This window comes from Camelus bactrianus, chromosome 3 (genome assembly GCF_048773025.1).
Source record: "Camelus bactrianus isolate YW-2024 breed Bactrian camel chromosome 3, ASM4877302v1, whole genome shotgun sequence".
In the NCBI taxonomy this organism is placed as follows: Eukaryota; Metazoa; Chordata; class Mammalia; order Artiodactyla; family Camelidae; genus Camelus; species Camelus bactrianus.
In genome coordinates, this window is record NC_133541.1 from 75,527,523 (window position 1) to 75,542,318 (window position 14,796).

At 40.9% G+C, this 14,796-nt stretch overlaps 1 protein-coding gene across 1 annotated transcript in view; it reads right to left on the minus strand.

The window, feature by feature from the left end:
- Positions 1-16: 16 nt before the first annotated feature.
- Positions 17-14,796, minus strand: part of FBXL17 (F-box and leucine rich repeat protein 17) — a 439,198-nt gene continuing 424,418 nt past the window's right edge. Inside the window, exon 9 of the mRNA XM_010971766.3 lies at positions 17-2,949. Within this exon, the coding sequence (XP_010970068.2) occupies positions 2,809-2,949 (141 nt within the window). The 3' untranslated portion in view covers positions 17-2,808. The remainder of the gene's footprint in view (positions 2,950-14,796) is intronic.

The window sequence follows — 14,796 nt, forward strand, 5'->3', positions numbered from 1 at the left end:
AATAAAACAAAAGACATTTTGTTTTGTTTCTCTTTTATTGCAACCCATTGCAAGGTCAAAAGATTCACAGAAATATAGAAACTACAAACTGGATGAATTTCCTTTATCCACTCAAAAAGACATTAAAGATAAAGGACCAGAATTTTCCACTACAGCAATATATTTCATAGTCTTTATTCTGAAAATACTGTTGACATTTCGGAGAGGATAAAAAGCCCTGCATTAAACATGTTCACATACATTTATGACATTCTAAGCAAAAAACAAAAAACAAAAAAACCCCAACAAAAAACAAAAAAAAAAAACTCTATATTGCCCAGAAAAATCATTTGAAGCCTTATTTCAAAGCATCTAATGAGGACACATTCAACAACCATCACAGGATCATTCAAGGTGATGCTTTTTCTGGTTGTTTATTGAGATTAATGCTTTGAGGCTGGATATGATATTTCTACAGATTCCTACAAATATACCAAAGCAGTTTTCCAGGTTATGATGCATCAGGCTTTCTGGATTAGTCAACATCTTAAAGAATAAGTGCAAGTCCCGCCCCACCCCCACCCCCCAAGCTGAAGCATGTTATAGTGCTGTACTTTAGATTCAAACAATGCAACATTAAAAAAATCAATTACACACTTCTGAAACCATCTGACAACCAAACTGTAACACTCCAAGGATTATTACAACTTTGAACTGAAACGGCACCATCTCTATTGTTGACGGCTCTCCCTTCTTTTGTCTTTTTTTAACTATTTAAAATATAGTGTGACATATATAAAAATTAAACTTTTGCTATTCACTCAAGCTACTTTTACTATACATATTGTCTTATAAATTAGTTTTGGATTAAAAACCAGTTAAAATATCGTGGATGAAGATACTTTTCAGTGGTGGGGAAATGAATACGAAGACGATACAGCTTGCTATGTAAGAAGAACTACAGTTTATTAACAGTAAACAGCTTGTTTTCTTACACAAATTTTATTCCCTTCAAATTAAATTAGTAACCCATTTAGTGATGGAAAAATACTCTTGGTGCTTAGTGACTAGATTTTCCAAACTGATTGGGATTAAAAGCCAAAGACATGCCACGTCGGAAACATGTTGACATAATCAAAGGAAATAGTTGTTTACAAAAAAAAAGAGTTATTATAAATAAGTGAATGGCATTTGAATGTAAAGCTATTTTTTGTTTGTTTGTTTCTTACAGCTTGAAGCATTCATTTTAGCAGTATTGGGAATTACATAAAGTGAAACTGAAATCTTAGTGTATCTGTTAAAGGCCAAGAAACAGTTTATGTCCAAAATGGGGAAGAATAAATAGCTAACTCACAAGTCAGGGTTTTGTATATCTAGCTCTACTGTGAAAGATAATCACTCTTTAGCTTAAAAAGGCTCCCTGCTGTCTTGATTATAAATCTTGACATAGGGAAGGTTATTTGAGCCTGAGTCCCTACTATGAATTAATTGTAAAGATGTGTGAAATCAAAACATATATTCATTTACTAATAGATATTGTCTAAACTGAAGACTGGAAATCTTTAATTAAACAAAGAAATGCTTATTTCTCACAAGTGTAAACAGAATCTTAATGAAAAGATTTTCTAATATTTCTTCTTAACTCATACATTAACCAGCAATAGATCTTTGCAACAGCATAAGAACTATTCAAAATATGATAACATGCATATATCCAAAAAACCTGTTCTAAAGCCCAAAGCAATGCAAAAAAAACCAAAAAACAAAAAACAAAACAGTAGGAAGATTGTCTACTTATATCTCACTTATTAATCTTCTATCAATTTGACTAGCCTCAAATCTCAGAAATGTATTTTCATAATTACCAAAATTAAGAAAAGTAATTAAATGATCTGTTGGTTTTTTAAAAATAATTGCACACTATTCATTACATTGGTGGCTTTAATGTCGATAATGTTAAGATTAGCTCCAAATATCATTAAAATATATCTGGACCAGTTACCATCCATGAAATAAAAACTAACACAATGTTAACATGTAACTCAAAATACTTAGTACTCAACCAAATTTTACAGAGTAATGAATAATTAACTTTTGTGAGCTGGGTCAGGGAGCTCAGAGTGTTGTCTCCATATGAAAACTTCACAAAAGGCTTTATTCTCTCTAGTCCCTAAGCCACCCGTTGGACAGCAGGTCAGCCACCTGTGGGTACAGTGAGACAGGCAGAGCCATGGTGGATGACATGTCTCTCAGTGGCCTGGAAGAAGGCCCCTCTGTCAGAAAATGATCTAGAAAGAACGTGCCGTGAGGTGTGTGTATGAGAGAGTATGAGAACCAACATGTATGTGTGTGCTTTGAAATTTTGAAAAGTACTGGTTTCCAGGCTTCTAATTAGTGCAACATCGCTCCTGTTCTGGTCGTCACCAGTAGACATGCACAATCCTTTCCGGTGAAAAGAGAAGGCAGCTGCTGCCTTCATCTGGGGGCATCTCTGGTGGCAGTAATCAGAAGCTCAAAAGAATGGTTCCAATTTTTTTTGATTTTACAGTAAAAAAAAATTTCTTTTCCAGAGAAATAAGCCTTTGAACTAAGAAACTAAAGGTCTGTGTCTTTCAAAATTTTTAATTTTGAAGAAAAAACCCAGCTCACCTGGGAACAAACATCAGTTGCGCTTATGCTATGCAATATGCAAACGGGACACAAACACACACGCTTGGGTACACATGTAGACACAGGACACTTTAAACCTAAGAGATCACCCAACCCAAATCTATGATTCCTCTCCACCCTCCTGGGTGACCCGAGGGGACCAAAGAGTGGGCAGGGGTGTTAGGAGGAGGCGGCAGACATGTTGGGGGTCCAGCCCATCTGATAGGCTCTCTCCAAGGTCCTCTTGCAGTCCTGCAGGACGGTGCTGAAGGTGATGTGGGGGTACTGCTGCACCAGCTGCTCCACCGTCACTTCGCTGACCTAGAACAAAGAAGAGCCACTGTCATGCACGGGGACCACTGAAAGCACCAGCCGCCCACGCCCACTGGTGTGACACACTAGCGCTGGGAACCCTTGCCTCATTCCTTCTCAGCAGAGGGAGCAAGTGTTTTGTGAGAAGACAGTGTCACTTTCTGTCTGACCTCCCTGATTTGCTAAGTACTACATTCACCCTTAGGGATTTTTAAAAATACACATGATATCAAGAAATCAAATGTGTTTTCTAGACGCCTAAATGACTGTGACTTGTCAAGATCTTAACAATGCCCATTGAAAATCTAGTGCTTGGGAGGTAAGGCAGCAGTAAGACAGCATTCTAACGTGCAACTGACTTCATCATCAACCTGACAGCTTGTTTAGGACAAAACTAGTTTGGTGGAGAGGATACACAGGATTCTGGACAGAAGTGTTAGGGAAAATGTTTATTTTTCTTCCCTTTAAATGTTAAGGTATTGCAAACTTCAATTCCCTTTGTGAAAAGGGCTGAAATGTGAGGAATCAATAATTAAAACATACATGGCTGGCAGGTCAGGGATGGCCCCAATAGACCTTCACCATCAAAGATACCACCTTGATTCTTGATTAGACAAGGCAATCAGACAGGCCTAATTAAAACTAACACCTTTACAATTGCTGTGCTGTGAAGGGATTAATTTGTCAATTATTTTTAAGCTGATTGCAGCTCATATCACAGAAGTAGACAGCTTCCTTCATCCTTTAGATAAATAAATGATTAATCTAAGAACCACAACTTTTAGGTGGCTTTATTTAAAATCGTTATTGAACAGTTGGGCATTTTCAAATACATCAATATTTCATTTATACTGAGTAAGCTGGTCTGAAAGAAGATCCTGGTGATACACATTTTTGTTCTCCCCCTCCTGGTCTGTCCATTATTGAAAAAGATCAAGACCACCAGGAAAAATGGAAACCAACATCAAACCCTTGCTGTTTGCATGAAAGCCTGCTTGGAAGTATGACGACCATGACATTCAGTCGTCTGCACTTTTCTGAAATAACATGTTGTTTTCTGGGTGATGTGGTAAACTACATTACATATAATCTTTTTGTTAAATTTAGAATTGATATTTCAATACTACATTGATGATCATCTTTGTCAGAATTTCTATTCAAGCCTTAAAGTCAACTTTCATTCCAAATTCAACCAAGCCATGCAGTTAATTCTTTTTGTGATACAGACACAATGTATAACACTTTGTTCTCAAAAACACAAAGAAAATCACTTTTAATAAAAAAGAGATGGTCATGCATCATCTAGCCAGGCCTCTCTTTCTCTACTATATTTTTGATACTATCAAGTCACTTGACCTCATTGCAGGTTATCAAGCTGTCCAAGTTCCTTCTGGCCTCAGGATCTTTGCACATGCTGTTCTCTTTATGTGGAATACTTTTAAGTCTACTTTCCTCTTAAAGTCTCCTTCTCATGTCCACTTCCACATCCAGAACCTGATTTCTTGGTTCTTAGTTCAATGTCATTTACCCAGGGAACTTTGATCATTGCCCTCACCCTGCTCCCCTCCCCAAATTAGGTAAGGCTTCCAGATTATTCACTCTTCCAACATAGCCTACTGTTCCTTCATGGTACCTTCAAAGTTAGTTTACAGTTTTGTTTAAAGTCTACTCTTGCTCCAGTGTAAGATCCACAAGAGCCACAACAATTTTTGTATTCATGAGCCAGGCCTACTTATCAGTGAATGAATGGGAAAATAACAACAAACTACAAATAAGAAATAGAAACTCAAGAGCAAGGCAAAGCCAGACACTAACACACAAATCACAAAGGCCATTTCCTAAGGAACTCATATTCAGCTCAGGAATTCCCTTCTTCAGGAAGCCTTCCCTCAGCAAGCCTATCTCCCCAGGAGGCTGGGCTAGGTACCCCTTCTCTGGGCACCCATGGCAGGCACCTGCAAGGCTTGTCTCTTATTTAAGCACTCTCACACTGCATTCTAATCATCTCTTTACTCTCTCTTACACTGAACCAAAGCCTGGGGACCAAAGTCTGCCTTTTATCGTTAAGGCTGTCGAGCTGTGTCAAACTAGAGAGGAAACACACCAACTGTGGTTCATACCATGGACTTTAGAGTCAACCAAGAACAGGTTTGAATCCTGGTTTCACTTCTTTTATATTTGGTTTCCTCAACTGTCAAGTACTTACATTATAGGACTGTCATAAGGATTACATGCTATGCCTAACACTGTGACTGACATAAAAAGGTCCCCAGATGGTACCTCTTATTAGTATAGCTGGTGCTCAATAAATGGTCATTTATTGAGTTAGCACTTTATTAGGGTGACCAGTTCTCTCAATGTTGTTCCACGTCTGAGATATTTCAGAAATAAACTTGATAACATTAGTTGTAATATTCAAAATAAAATAATCACAGGATAAGAAGTAACCTTGAAAACATACTTCATATACAAAAAGAATCTATTCTATCTTATGCTTTCTGGAGGAGATTCCAGAACTTTTCTTAGTAACACAGTCCAGGGTTTAAATATCCAGAAAACCCTCCATTTTCTCTACCTGATGTGCCCCAGGCTGTGGTTAGGTTACCTTTCTCCCTCCTGCAATGAACAAACCCCCCAAAAATGCAGGTCTCACTAAAGGAGAGCTATACTCATTTGGTCAGAGGACTTTCACCAAATCTGCAAAGAACTGCAAAGGGAGTAAACGCGGTCCAAATCACTTAGAATTCAAGGAAAAACTAACTGGAAATAGATGAAAAATGGAGGGAGAAGAGAAAACATTTAAACCCACCATAAAGATGGGGACTGTCTTCTACAATACATCTTTTCTAATCTACACATGGGCCTGTACAAAATTTTATACCAAGGGTTGACAGGCATTTTGTTTTAGAGGTCCAATTTTTTAAAATAGAAAATATCGCTATATGATAACTGTTCTGCCAAGGAGAGATAAAATTCACCTTAAGCAAACTTGATACATGAAGATATGGATTTATGAAGTATATAAATTAGGGGATTATTGTTCACATTAGCAAAGACTTTCACGGTAGGGTTAATTCAAGTTGTCAGCTCTCCTGATGTGTTTTATATATCCTTTGATTTATCAAAATTTAATTTACCTATTTCTGTTGCATGAAGAAAGGTGCACCTGTAGTTGCGAATTTAGAGTGTGTTAGATCTCTGGCTTTCATAGGTTATAGGCAAGGATACGCAGTAATTTGGCTTTGTATAGCTGTATGAGAAATGTTACAGGTAATCCTCTGTGGAGATAATGTGGCTTCTAAGCAGTCTTTGCTAACTGTGTTCTGTAAATTCTAGAAAACAAAGCAGGAGGGAAAATGCAAATATTCCATTTTTGAGCTTTGTTGGGTAGAAGCTATTCAGGGGAACTACATGTGCTCCCACCAGGGAAGGTTCTATCTTTTACTTATACAGTCTCCTGGCGATATAGTGTGGCGAATTTTATACTCAAGTTATTTTCATTTACTCCTCAGAAGTATAAATTATGCTTACCTCTTTGTATAGACTCCATAAGCGCTTTGGTGCCTTAGAGAAAAAGTTAGGTGGAAGACACCAGGAGGGTCCAAATCATTTTAAATCATTACGCCTACATACATGTTTCTGCAGACATTTTGTCATGCACAACTCCACTTGTTAGAATGAAAAGAATCATTCTCTGTTCCAACTCATAAAATGCATGTAATATAAAAAAGGAACATAAAGATGAATTTTTTATAATTTCCCCATGATCCCTGGTTTTCTGTATTCAATTTCTTTTTCTCTTGCTGAAAACTATCAATGGCAATTCCTATATTACATGTAAGATTTGAAAAATGCCATGTATCTTCCTAAGAAATACGCAGTGGTGTCATTTGAAGAAATTACTGTGATTAAAGGGGGAAAAAAAGCATGTACTACAGGTTTTTTTTTTAATATAAGAAAGATTGGATTTTATAGTTCTCTCCAAAGGCTGCATAACCGTAATTTACATTTTCAAAATTATTATAACTCTTTTCCAGGTAGTAGCAATTTGTCTGGTATTTTAATCTATTTTGAGTTAACATTTATTAGCACTTTTAGAGAACACGAGGCAAACTGCTACGCTAATTAAGGTAAGTCGCATCATAGTTTCATCCTACTGTTGCTGCTACTATGGGTGAGGAGAGAACCTTCAGAGTTCCTGAGATTCAGTTTAACCAGTTTATCTAGACCATTACCTTCACCTTGTTCCTTCACCTCCTTATTGACACTTTCCCCAGAAAATTCCAGAAAGCATAAACCTAGACTGAAATGATCTCCCCAATGATACCTATTATTCAAAAATATCATTTCTAATGAAATACGCTGAAGAAACCATTTATATTAAGTAATTCTTATATTCTCTTTGATTCATGTTAAAAACAGAACATGTTTCTTATGTGGGGGGAAATCTTTGACACTTGAGTGTATTAAAATCACTTTTAAGAATATAATGAACCACTTAAAATTATTTTTTGAAGGGGTGGGCGGAGAGGTGGTTAGGTTTATTTATTTTTTGGTGAAGGTACTGGGGATTGAATCCAGGACCTCCTGCTTGCTAGATATGCACTCTACCACTGAACTATACCCTCCCCAGCTAAAATCATTGTTTAATGGAGAAAGTTTCCCTGCAAAAAGTGAACACTATTTAAAATACCACAAACAATAAATGTATTGCATTATTCTTAGACTGTAAGTTCCTTGACAGCAAGGAGTATTTTAGTCCTTGTTTTCAGTCCTACACACACTGGCTGGCATATTCTCGCCCCACTAAAATATAAGCTTATGAGACAGGAGTTTCTGTTGTTTCTGTTCACTGCCAAACCCCCAGCAGCTAGAGAATGCCTGGCACATAGTAAGTACTCAATAAACATTTGTTGGGTATACTAATATAGTAGTTGTTCAATGAGTGTGTATTGAGTAAACAGAAAGGCACCCACTAGTATTGCATCAGAGATCATGGAGACAAGCTCACCTTGTTCCAGACTGTTCAGCTACAGCGCCGGCATTCTCTAACATCTTGACATTAAGGCAGCTCCAAACTCCTTTAATCCTATGATGTTCATATCCAAGGTGATTCTTTGTGCTACTCTCCTTTGCATCTGACATCACCGGTGCCTCTTTCCAGATACACCTTGCCTGGGCTTTCCAATAATTTTGCACAGAAGACCAAAGCAGTTCATGATGGTGGATCGACAATTTTTGCTGGGTCATGAGGCTGTTGGTACTCAGGGAAGGACCAGTCAATCCTTCAGATTAATTGATGGTGGCCCTCCTACTGGAGATCAGGGACACACTACACTGGGTGGGTAACACTGAGAAACATGCTAATGGTCACTGCACATGTGCTGGTTTCCAAAACTTTGCAAAAACCCACGTGGTTCAGAAGATTTCATACTTCAGCTTGCAGCATCAGTGCCCTGCTCAGGGTGGCAGACCCAGGAGGGCCCCATGAAGATTCTGAAATTCTGTGACATTTAAGGTCCCCTCTGATATCACTGTTTCCTGGTGACAGAAGAGGAACTGTGGACAGATCTCCTGACTCAGAACAATGCTATGTCCACCCTCTGATTTCTTGGGCTTCAGCAATTCTATACGTCTTCACTGCCACCTGGGGTGCTTTGTGTGTGTGTGTGTGTGTGTGTGTGTGTGGCTTGTTGTCACAGTGGTATCTGGCATTTGTTGTCCAAGGGAGCATGGAGACAATACTGCAATGGATGGTATAGTCCCAGACACGGAAAAATTCTCCAACTCCAACTGCCTCGTGCTCTCCACTGAGAAACACTGTACTTATCAGTATTAGGCCCTTATGTGGGCGAGGATAACTCAAACACATTCTATTTTCTTCAGCATGATTTATTTTGGCAAAATACTTGAAAATCGTTTGTTAATTTTTCATCCTAATGACCAAAATAAATGTATGCCCCCATTCCGGTCAGGATGGAGGAGGAGGGAAAGGGAAACATATTCAGTGAACGTCTGCTATTTTCCAAGCATCAATACTCCCAGTTACAGATAAACTGTGGCTCAGATAGAATTAGTGTTTCACCCAGAAGCTGGGATTTGAATCCAGGACCCCCAAACATGAGTGTTCTCTTCACTGGGCCACACCACCTTGCACACAGTGTCAGACTGGGGCTTAGTTGATCACCCACCCAGTAAAATGTTCACTGACATTCCTTTTCCTTCTAATATTACACAATGATCGCACTCTACAGATAAATACATTTCAAAGTCCTTTACACTCTTCAGAATGGCTGCTCTATGGGAATGTAAATGATCATGGATCTCACTTGGCCTGACGAACATGTTGTTGTGAAATCCTGGTTGTGTGAAGACTCTGAAACCTGAGGAAACAGGATGGAGCTGATGAGGGGCCTTGTGCCAGGACCAATTGCCCCATGCCATCAACTGGCATTGCTCTCTCTCCAGTCTCTTGCTCTTTAAAACATTTTCTTTGTCCCAAAAGTAGACTACTCGGCCAGCATGACAGATACGAACCCCACCCTCTTGGAGTAGGGATGATGGACAATTACAACAACAACAGCAAAGCCAGAGAAGAGCTTTCAAAGAAAAGTACAGGCTGCTGTGGATGGAAGAACTGAGTAGGTACCAACCTCCTCCAAGGGGTTAGAAAGGGCTTTCCAAAAAAACTGATATTTACATGGACTCCTGAAGGATAATGAGGCATCAGCCTGGATACCACGTGTACTAAATACACACATATTATTCAGGGGAGAAAGGAAACCTGCTCATGAGCTAGAATTAAACAACCACCTTGTCCTTTACTTTGCAAGCTTTGTAAGGAAGGCAACGTTCCTCCAGTTTATCTAACAAACTCAAGTGTACAACCAAAGAAAGTTCTTGCTTCAAACAGCACTGCTTAGAGGGGGAGGTGCACAGAGGACCCCCAACCCCCGCCCCGATCCCAGCTTTCTGCAGGTGGGGAAAGTAAGGAGGCCATAGTACATCTGTGAAGGTGTCGCAAGCAACACAGTCAACTCCTGCCTCCTAATTCAAGGCTCCTGCCTCCACGCTGGTCTGTCACTCTTCACAGGCTCCCTGGGCAATGTCACTCACTGCTAACGGCCCCAGGGGCTGACTCCTGGCAGCCCAGAGGCAGAGTGTTGTCTCTCGGGCAAGACGCCTCTGGAGCCTGCCCTACTTCGAGCTTCTGGGCCCCCTAGGAAGCTGTGCTGGCTCTCGCTGGGCCCTGGCACTCACCGGGTGCCAGCAGCAGTTGGCACGGACAATGCCGATTCAAATGAGACTGGACTGCTCTTTCAGCAAACGCCCGCTGGTCCCGAGATGGGCACATATTAAAATGGACAAAATCAGGGTGATGTGAATTTAGTAATACCTCAAATTTGCATGTAAATGAGGTGAGCCATCTAAGTGCAGTTTAAAATATTTTAAATAGGACACTAAGAAGAGAATAAAAGAGCAACAGTACACTGATTTTTCCAGGACCCTGCATGGCCGACAACACGCACCGGGGTGGATTTGTACGGTTCTATTTCCCTCCCTTTGCGCAGGACTTCTCACATCCCGGTCTGGTGACATCCTGCCTATTTCCCTGTGGTCAGAGTAGCGAGGTCCTGGACATCAGGAATGTGGCGCCACTTTTACAATCTCTCACCTCACCTCTTTGCCTTCAGCTGACGGAGGAGGACGCGGCAGTAGCCCTTCAGGCAGAAACGGGCTGCAGGCAGAGCCCCAGCCAAGGGAGAGGCCGGTGAGGGCTGGGGAGTGATCTGGGTGCCAGCGCCCTACTCCTTTTCTCTCCTCTGTGGGCAGCTTCCCACTGTGTGTGCCTTTCCTTCCCACTTTCCTTCTCAGTCAAACCACGAACTGCACAGTGACACATACGTAACAAACGCTTGATGTGGGATGAATTAAACTGTGTCTGCAACCAAGAGTACAACCAAGGCACAGTGGTTCTTGGCCCACTGCTCATTAGAATCACCCGGGGAGATTTTAAAACTCTCAGTGCCCAGACCAGAGCTCAGACTCAGTGGATCCCAATCTTGCAGGAGGGGGGCCCAGGCATTAGTATTTTTTTAAAGCTCCCAGGGGCCTTTGAAGTGCAGCTCAGGTCGACTAAAGAGCTCCAAGGGGTCACAGGCGGTTTCTGCACTTGTGGATCTGAAGCTGTGATCTAAACTACGATCATTTAAAGGTAATAAGCGCCCCCGTCACCTCCGTGCCACCTTCCACGTTAAACTCTGGTCAGGTGCTCTGGAGGGAAGACATTGTTGCTCCTATAGCTTATTAGCCCATCTTGTTTCAAATATTCATCACTGCCTGAAACAAAAGGTATATTCTTTGAGTGTGGTAAAAACAGACTGGTTTCCTGTCCTTGGGCATTGGTCTTCCATCTCCGGTTGGGTGTAGCCAAAGGAGGCAGCCACTTGACCCTCCTAACAGCTAACGGAGAGCCCCCTAAACCCAGTCCACACAAGGACCTGGTGTTTCCTCAAGGGCCACTTACAAAGTGGGAGGAGAGGGCACACATGACTAAGTATATCATATAATTTTAAGAAGAAAATGATTGTTATTGGGCCCAAAAGGCACCTGCTAAATATGAGAGCCAGTCGATGACAGGCCTCCCATCATGCACTGCTGTCTCCTGCATGAACCTCATACCAGTAGCCCAAGGTGTATTTTTTTTTAATACAGAGGTAAGAAATATTACTCTTGGGTGGCAAAAAACTCATCTAAAAATCCCAAAGCATAGAAAGAGACAGATACTGAGAATGCAATGAACCTGACAGAGGCTGGCTCATAAATTCAGTCAACTTTGTCAAATGCAGTCATCCCATTTCAGAATCTGCCATGATTGGAAGTGCTCTGCTCTGTCAATATCACAACAGGCCTGGCTTCATGCTGTCTCTTTTTCATGAAATGTGGGTTGCCTGTTAACACTAGCATTGCTTCTATTCACTTGAATTAGCACGGTGAGAATCAGGGAGGATGGGGATCACAGAAACGCCTGCAGTCTTAAGTGAGAACTGGGCTTGCCAACCTGAAGCCTCTAATTAGAGATTAGTGTGACAGGAGTCCAACAACTAGACTGTCAGAAAAGTTAGTGACATTTTCATTCCCTGTTTCACCCAGCAATCCTCCACCCAGAAGGATGTTTCAAGCCAAGTGGAAGCTCCAGGCACGCAGTGCTGCATAGGGCATTCTGTGGCCACAAGCCAACGGCTGTAGAACTGGCCCGTCGTGTAAGCCTGTGCATTTTGTGTATGGATTTGCAGATGCAGCGCAGGTAAGGACCCAAACTGACATGTGTGGGACACCAGGATGGAGAAAGCCACTTGAGGAGTTTTGGTGGCGCTCTAAATGATTCAGCAAAAGACTATTTGAGGAAAACCTGGGCCCTAATAAGATAATTAATGTTGTCACTAAGTGAGTGGTAAGTGTAATGTATTTATGGAAAATGTCTGCATGTTTCTAAATTAAACTTACAAAGTTAAGCTAAAAAACACAGTCGAAGGAGAAAACTCTCAGAACAAAGAATTATATTTTCTTTCGTGCTTAGTGTCTTTCATGGTTTCAGTTTTTATTGTCTTACATAAAGCCAAAGGGAAGTGGTAATCACCAGCAGACACCTTTCTAAAACTGAATTTCCTAAGGTAGATATTTATGGATTTAACCTGTTTCCTAAAACAAGTTTATTATCAGCAAAAATTTATTCTGCATAAAAGTGATCTGTAAATCTGTAGATTAAGAAACCTGAAAACAAGTGATATTTTTGGCTTTCAGAAGAGACACCTGACATAAACCAGAGCATTTCAGGGTTAGGCTATGAAGGAAGCTTAGCCTGGTCACACAGCAGGTACCTAACTCTGTCCTTGACTGTCCTGAACCCTGGGGCTTTCGGTTACACTAAGAATTCTCCTAGCTACCAGAAACTGGTATTAAATCCAAGGCGCCATCTTCCTTACTCATTTATTTCTTTCCCTCTGTCTAGACACTTTTTGTAAACTATCAAATTATTACGAGGCAGTGGGATCTAACTATTTTCAAACTTGCTTTTGGCTGTATAATACTTCTGCAAACCGAAGTAATAAATAAATAAACAAACCAAAGAAATAAACCAACTAAATAAAGCAATAAAAGTGGGGTGGCTCTGAATGAAGTTAGGTGCAAGGACCAGGCACCCTGGCCTCTGAGGCACTCTGTCATTCCCAGAGGCTCTTGGGGCCACAGAATATAATGAGAAAACACAATCCATCTATCCATCATCCATCATCCAATACACATTTGTTTAGCATCCATTATGTACCAGCCACTGTGGTGGGGCCTGACAATATAATACAGAAGAGAAACCCGTGGAGCTAACATTCTAATGAAGAGGAGAGTCATGGGGATAGGTAGGTAAGAATTCACCACCACAAAATAATTAATCCTCTCAACAGCCTATGACATAGGTTATTTCCACCTTATAGATGAGGAAATGGAGGCACAGAGAAGCAGTAGGGGAGATGGAGATAGAAAAGCCAGGGGCCTGGTGACACTGAGAACAAGAGAAAAAGGCCTTCTCACAAAGGGGGGAGAGGGCACCATGCGGGTGCAGCAAGTTGTGGTCCAAGAAGTAGAAACTGGATTTGGTGACACAGGTCACTGGTGGCTTTGAAAAGAAGAGAATCAGTGTTGAGAATGCAAACAGACCGTATGGAGTGGTGAAAATTAAGGACAACTATTCATAGTCAATCTTTTTCAGGAATTTAAGAGTCAAGTGACAGAAAGAACTGTAGAGGAGCATAGCTGAAAGTAGTGTAGGACCAAAGTGAGGTTCTTTATGTAGCAGAAATAGAATTTGGGGTGCCATTTGGAAAATTAATTTGCAGTCTTACAGCATCATAGCTGCCCATCTGCTTGTCTGTCTTCCCCAGCAGGCTGCAGGCTCCACGCCCTAGAAACTCTATCTTGTCCACTGTTCTTTTTGACCTGTCACTCATCATAGTTACTGAAACATAGTAAGGAGCTCAAGAGAGAATTCTTGATTAAATGGATAAATTATATGAGAAAAATTGGGATTGTGGGGGAGGAATGTGAGGTTTCCTCTTGAAAAACTACTCTCCAAACAGTTTTCACGAGACCCAGCACGGCAGGCCCGGGAAACCTTCCGCTGACTGGCTGGGCCTCACAGGCAGGCCCGGCTGTTCCTTCCCGGGCCACCCTTTCTCTACTCTGTGAAGTCAGGTGCTTAGGACTTCTGGGATCTAATCTGAGCTCCATTAAGAAATATCTGTTACCTTTGCTATTTCTGAAATAGAAAAATAATATGATCCTGCAACCTAATTCTTTCTTATAATTACTTAAGCCAAATCAAAGTTCCAAGGAGATTATTTACTGCAAAGCAGTGATGCTCCAGGGTGCCTTTAGGCAAACTCCAACATAACATCCTATTCACCCTACAGCATGTGGGGAATAGTAGGTCCTCTCCTTCCTCCTTTAAAAAAAAAAAAAAAAAACCCACAACAATTTCACTATACATCAATTCCAGAACAGAAGTCTGCAAAACAGAAGCAGCTCCCTGCATATTCCCTTAAAAGGTTCCAGGGAGACACTGCTTTTCCCGAAGAAACAAACCAGCCTGGACACTGACTGGCTATCTGACTTGCCAGGTCTTCACTCTCTCTATTTGCAAGAAAGGACTGAGCCCTGCCAGTCTCTAGGCTTCTTCTTCCTCTGTAAGTTTGACTGTAACTTAAAGGGCCCTAACTATTAAAAAAAATAAGCTTTTAGAGACAAAGTTGTCCCAAGTCCCACAGGTAGTAAAGTGAAGGGTGCAGAATGTCAAAACCCAGC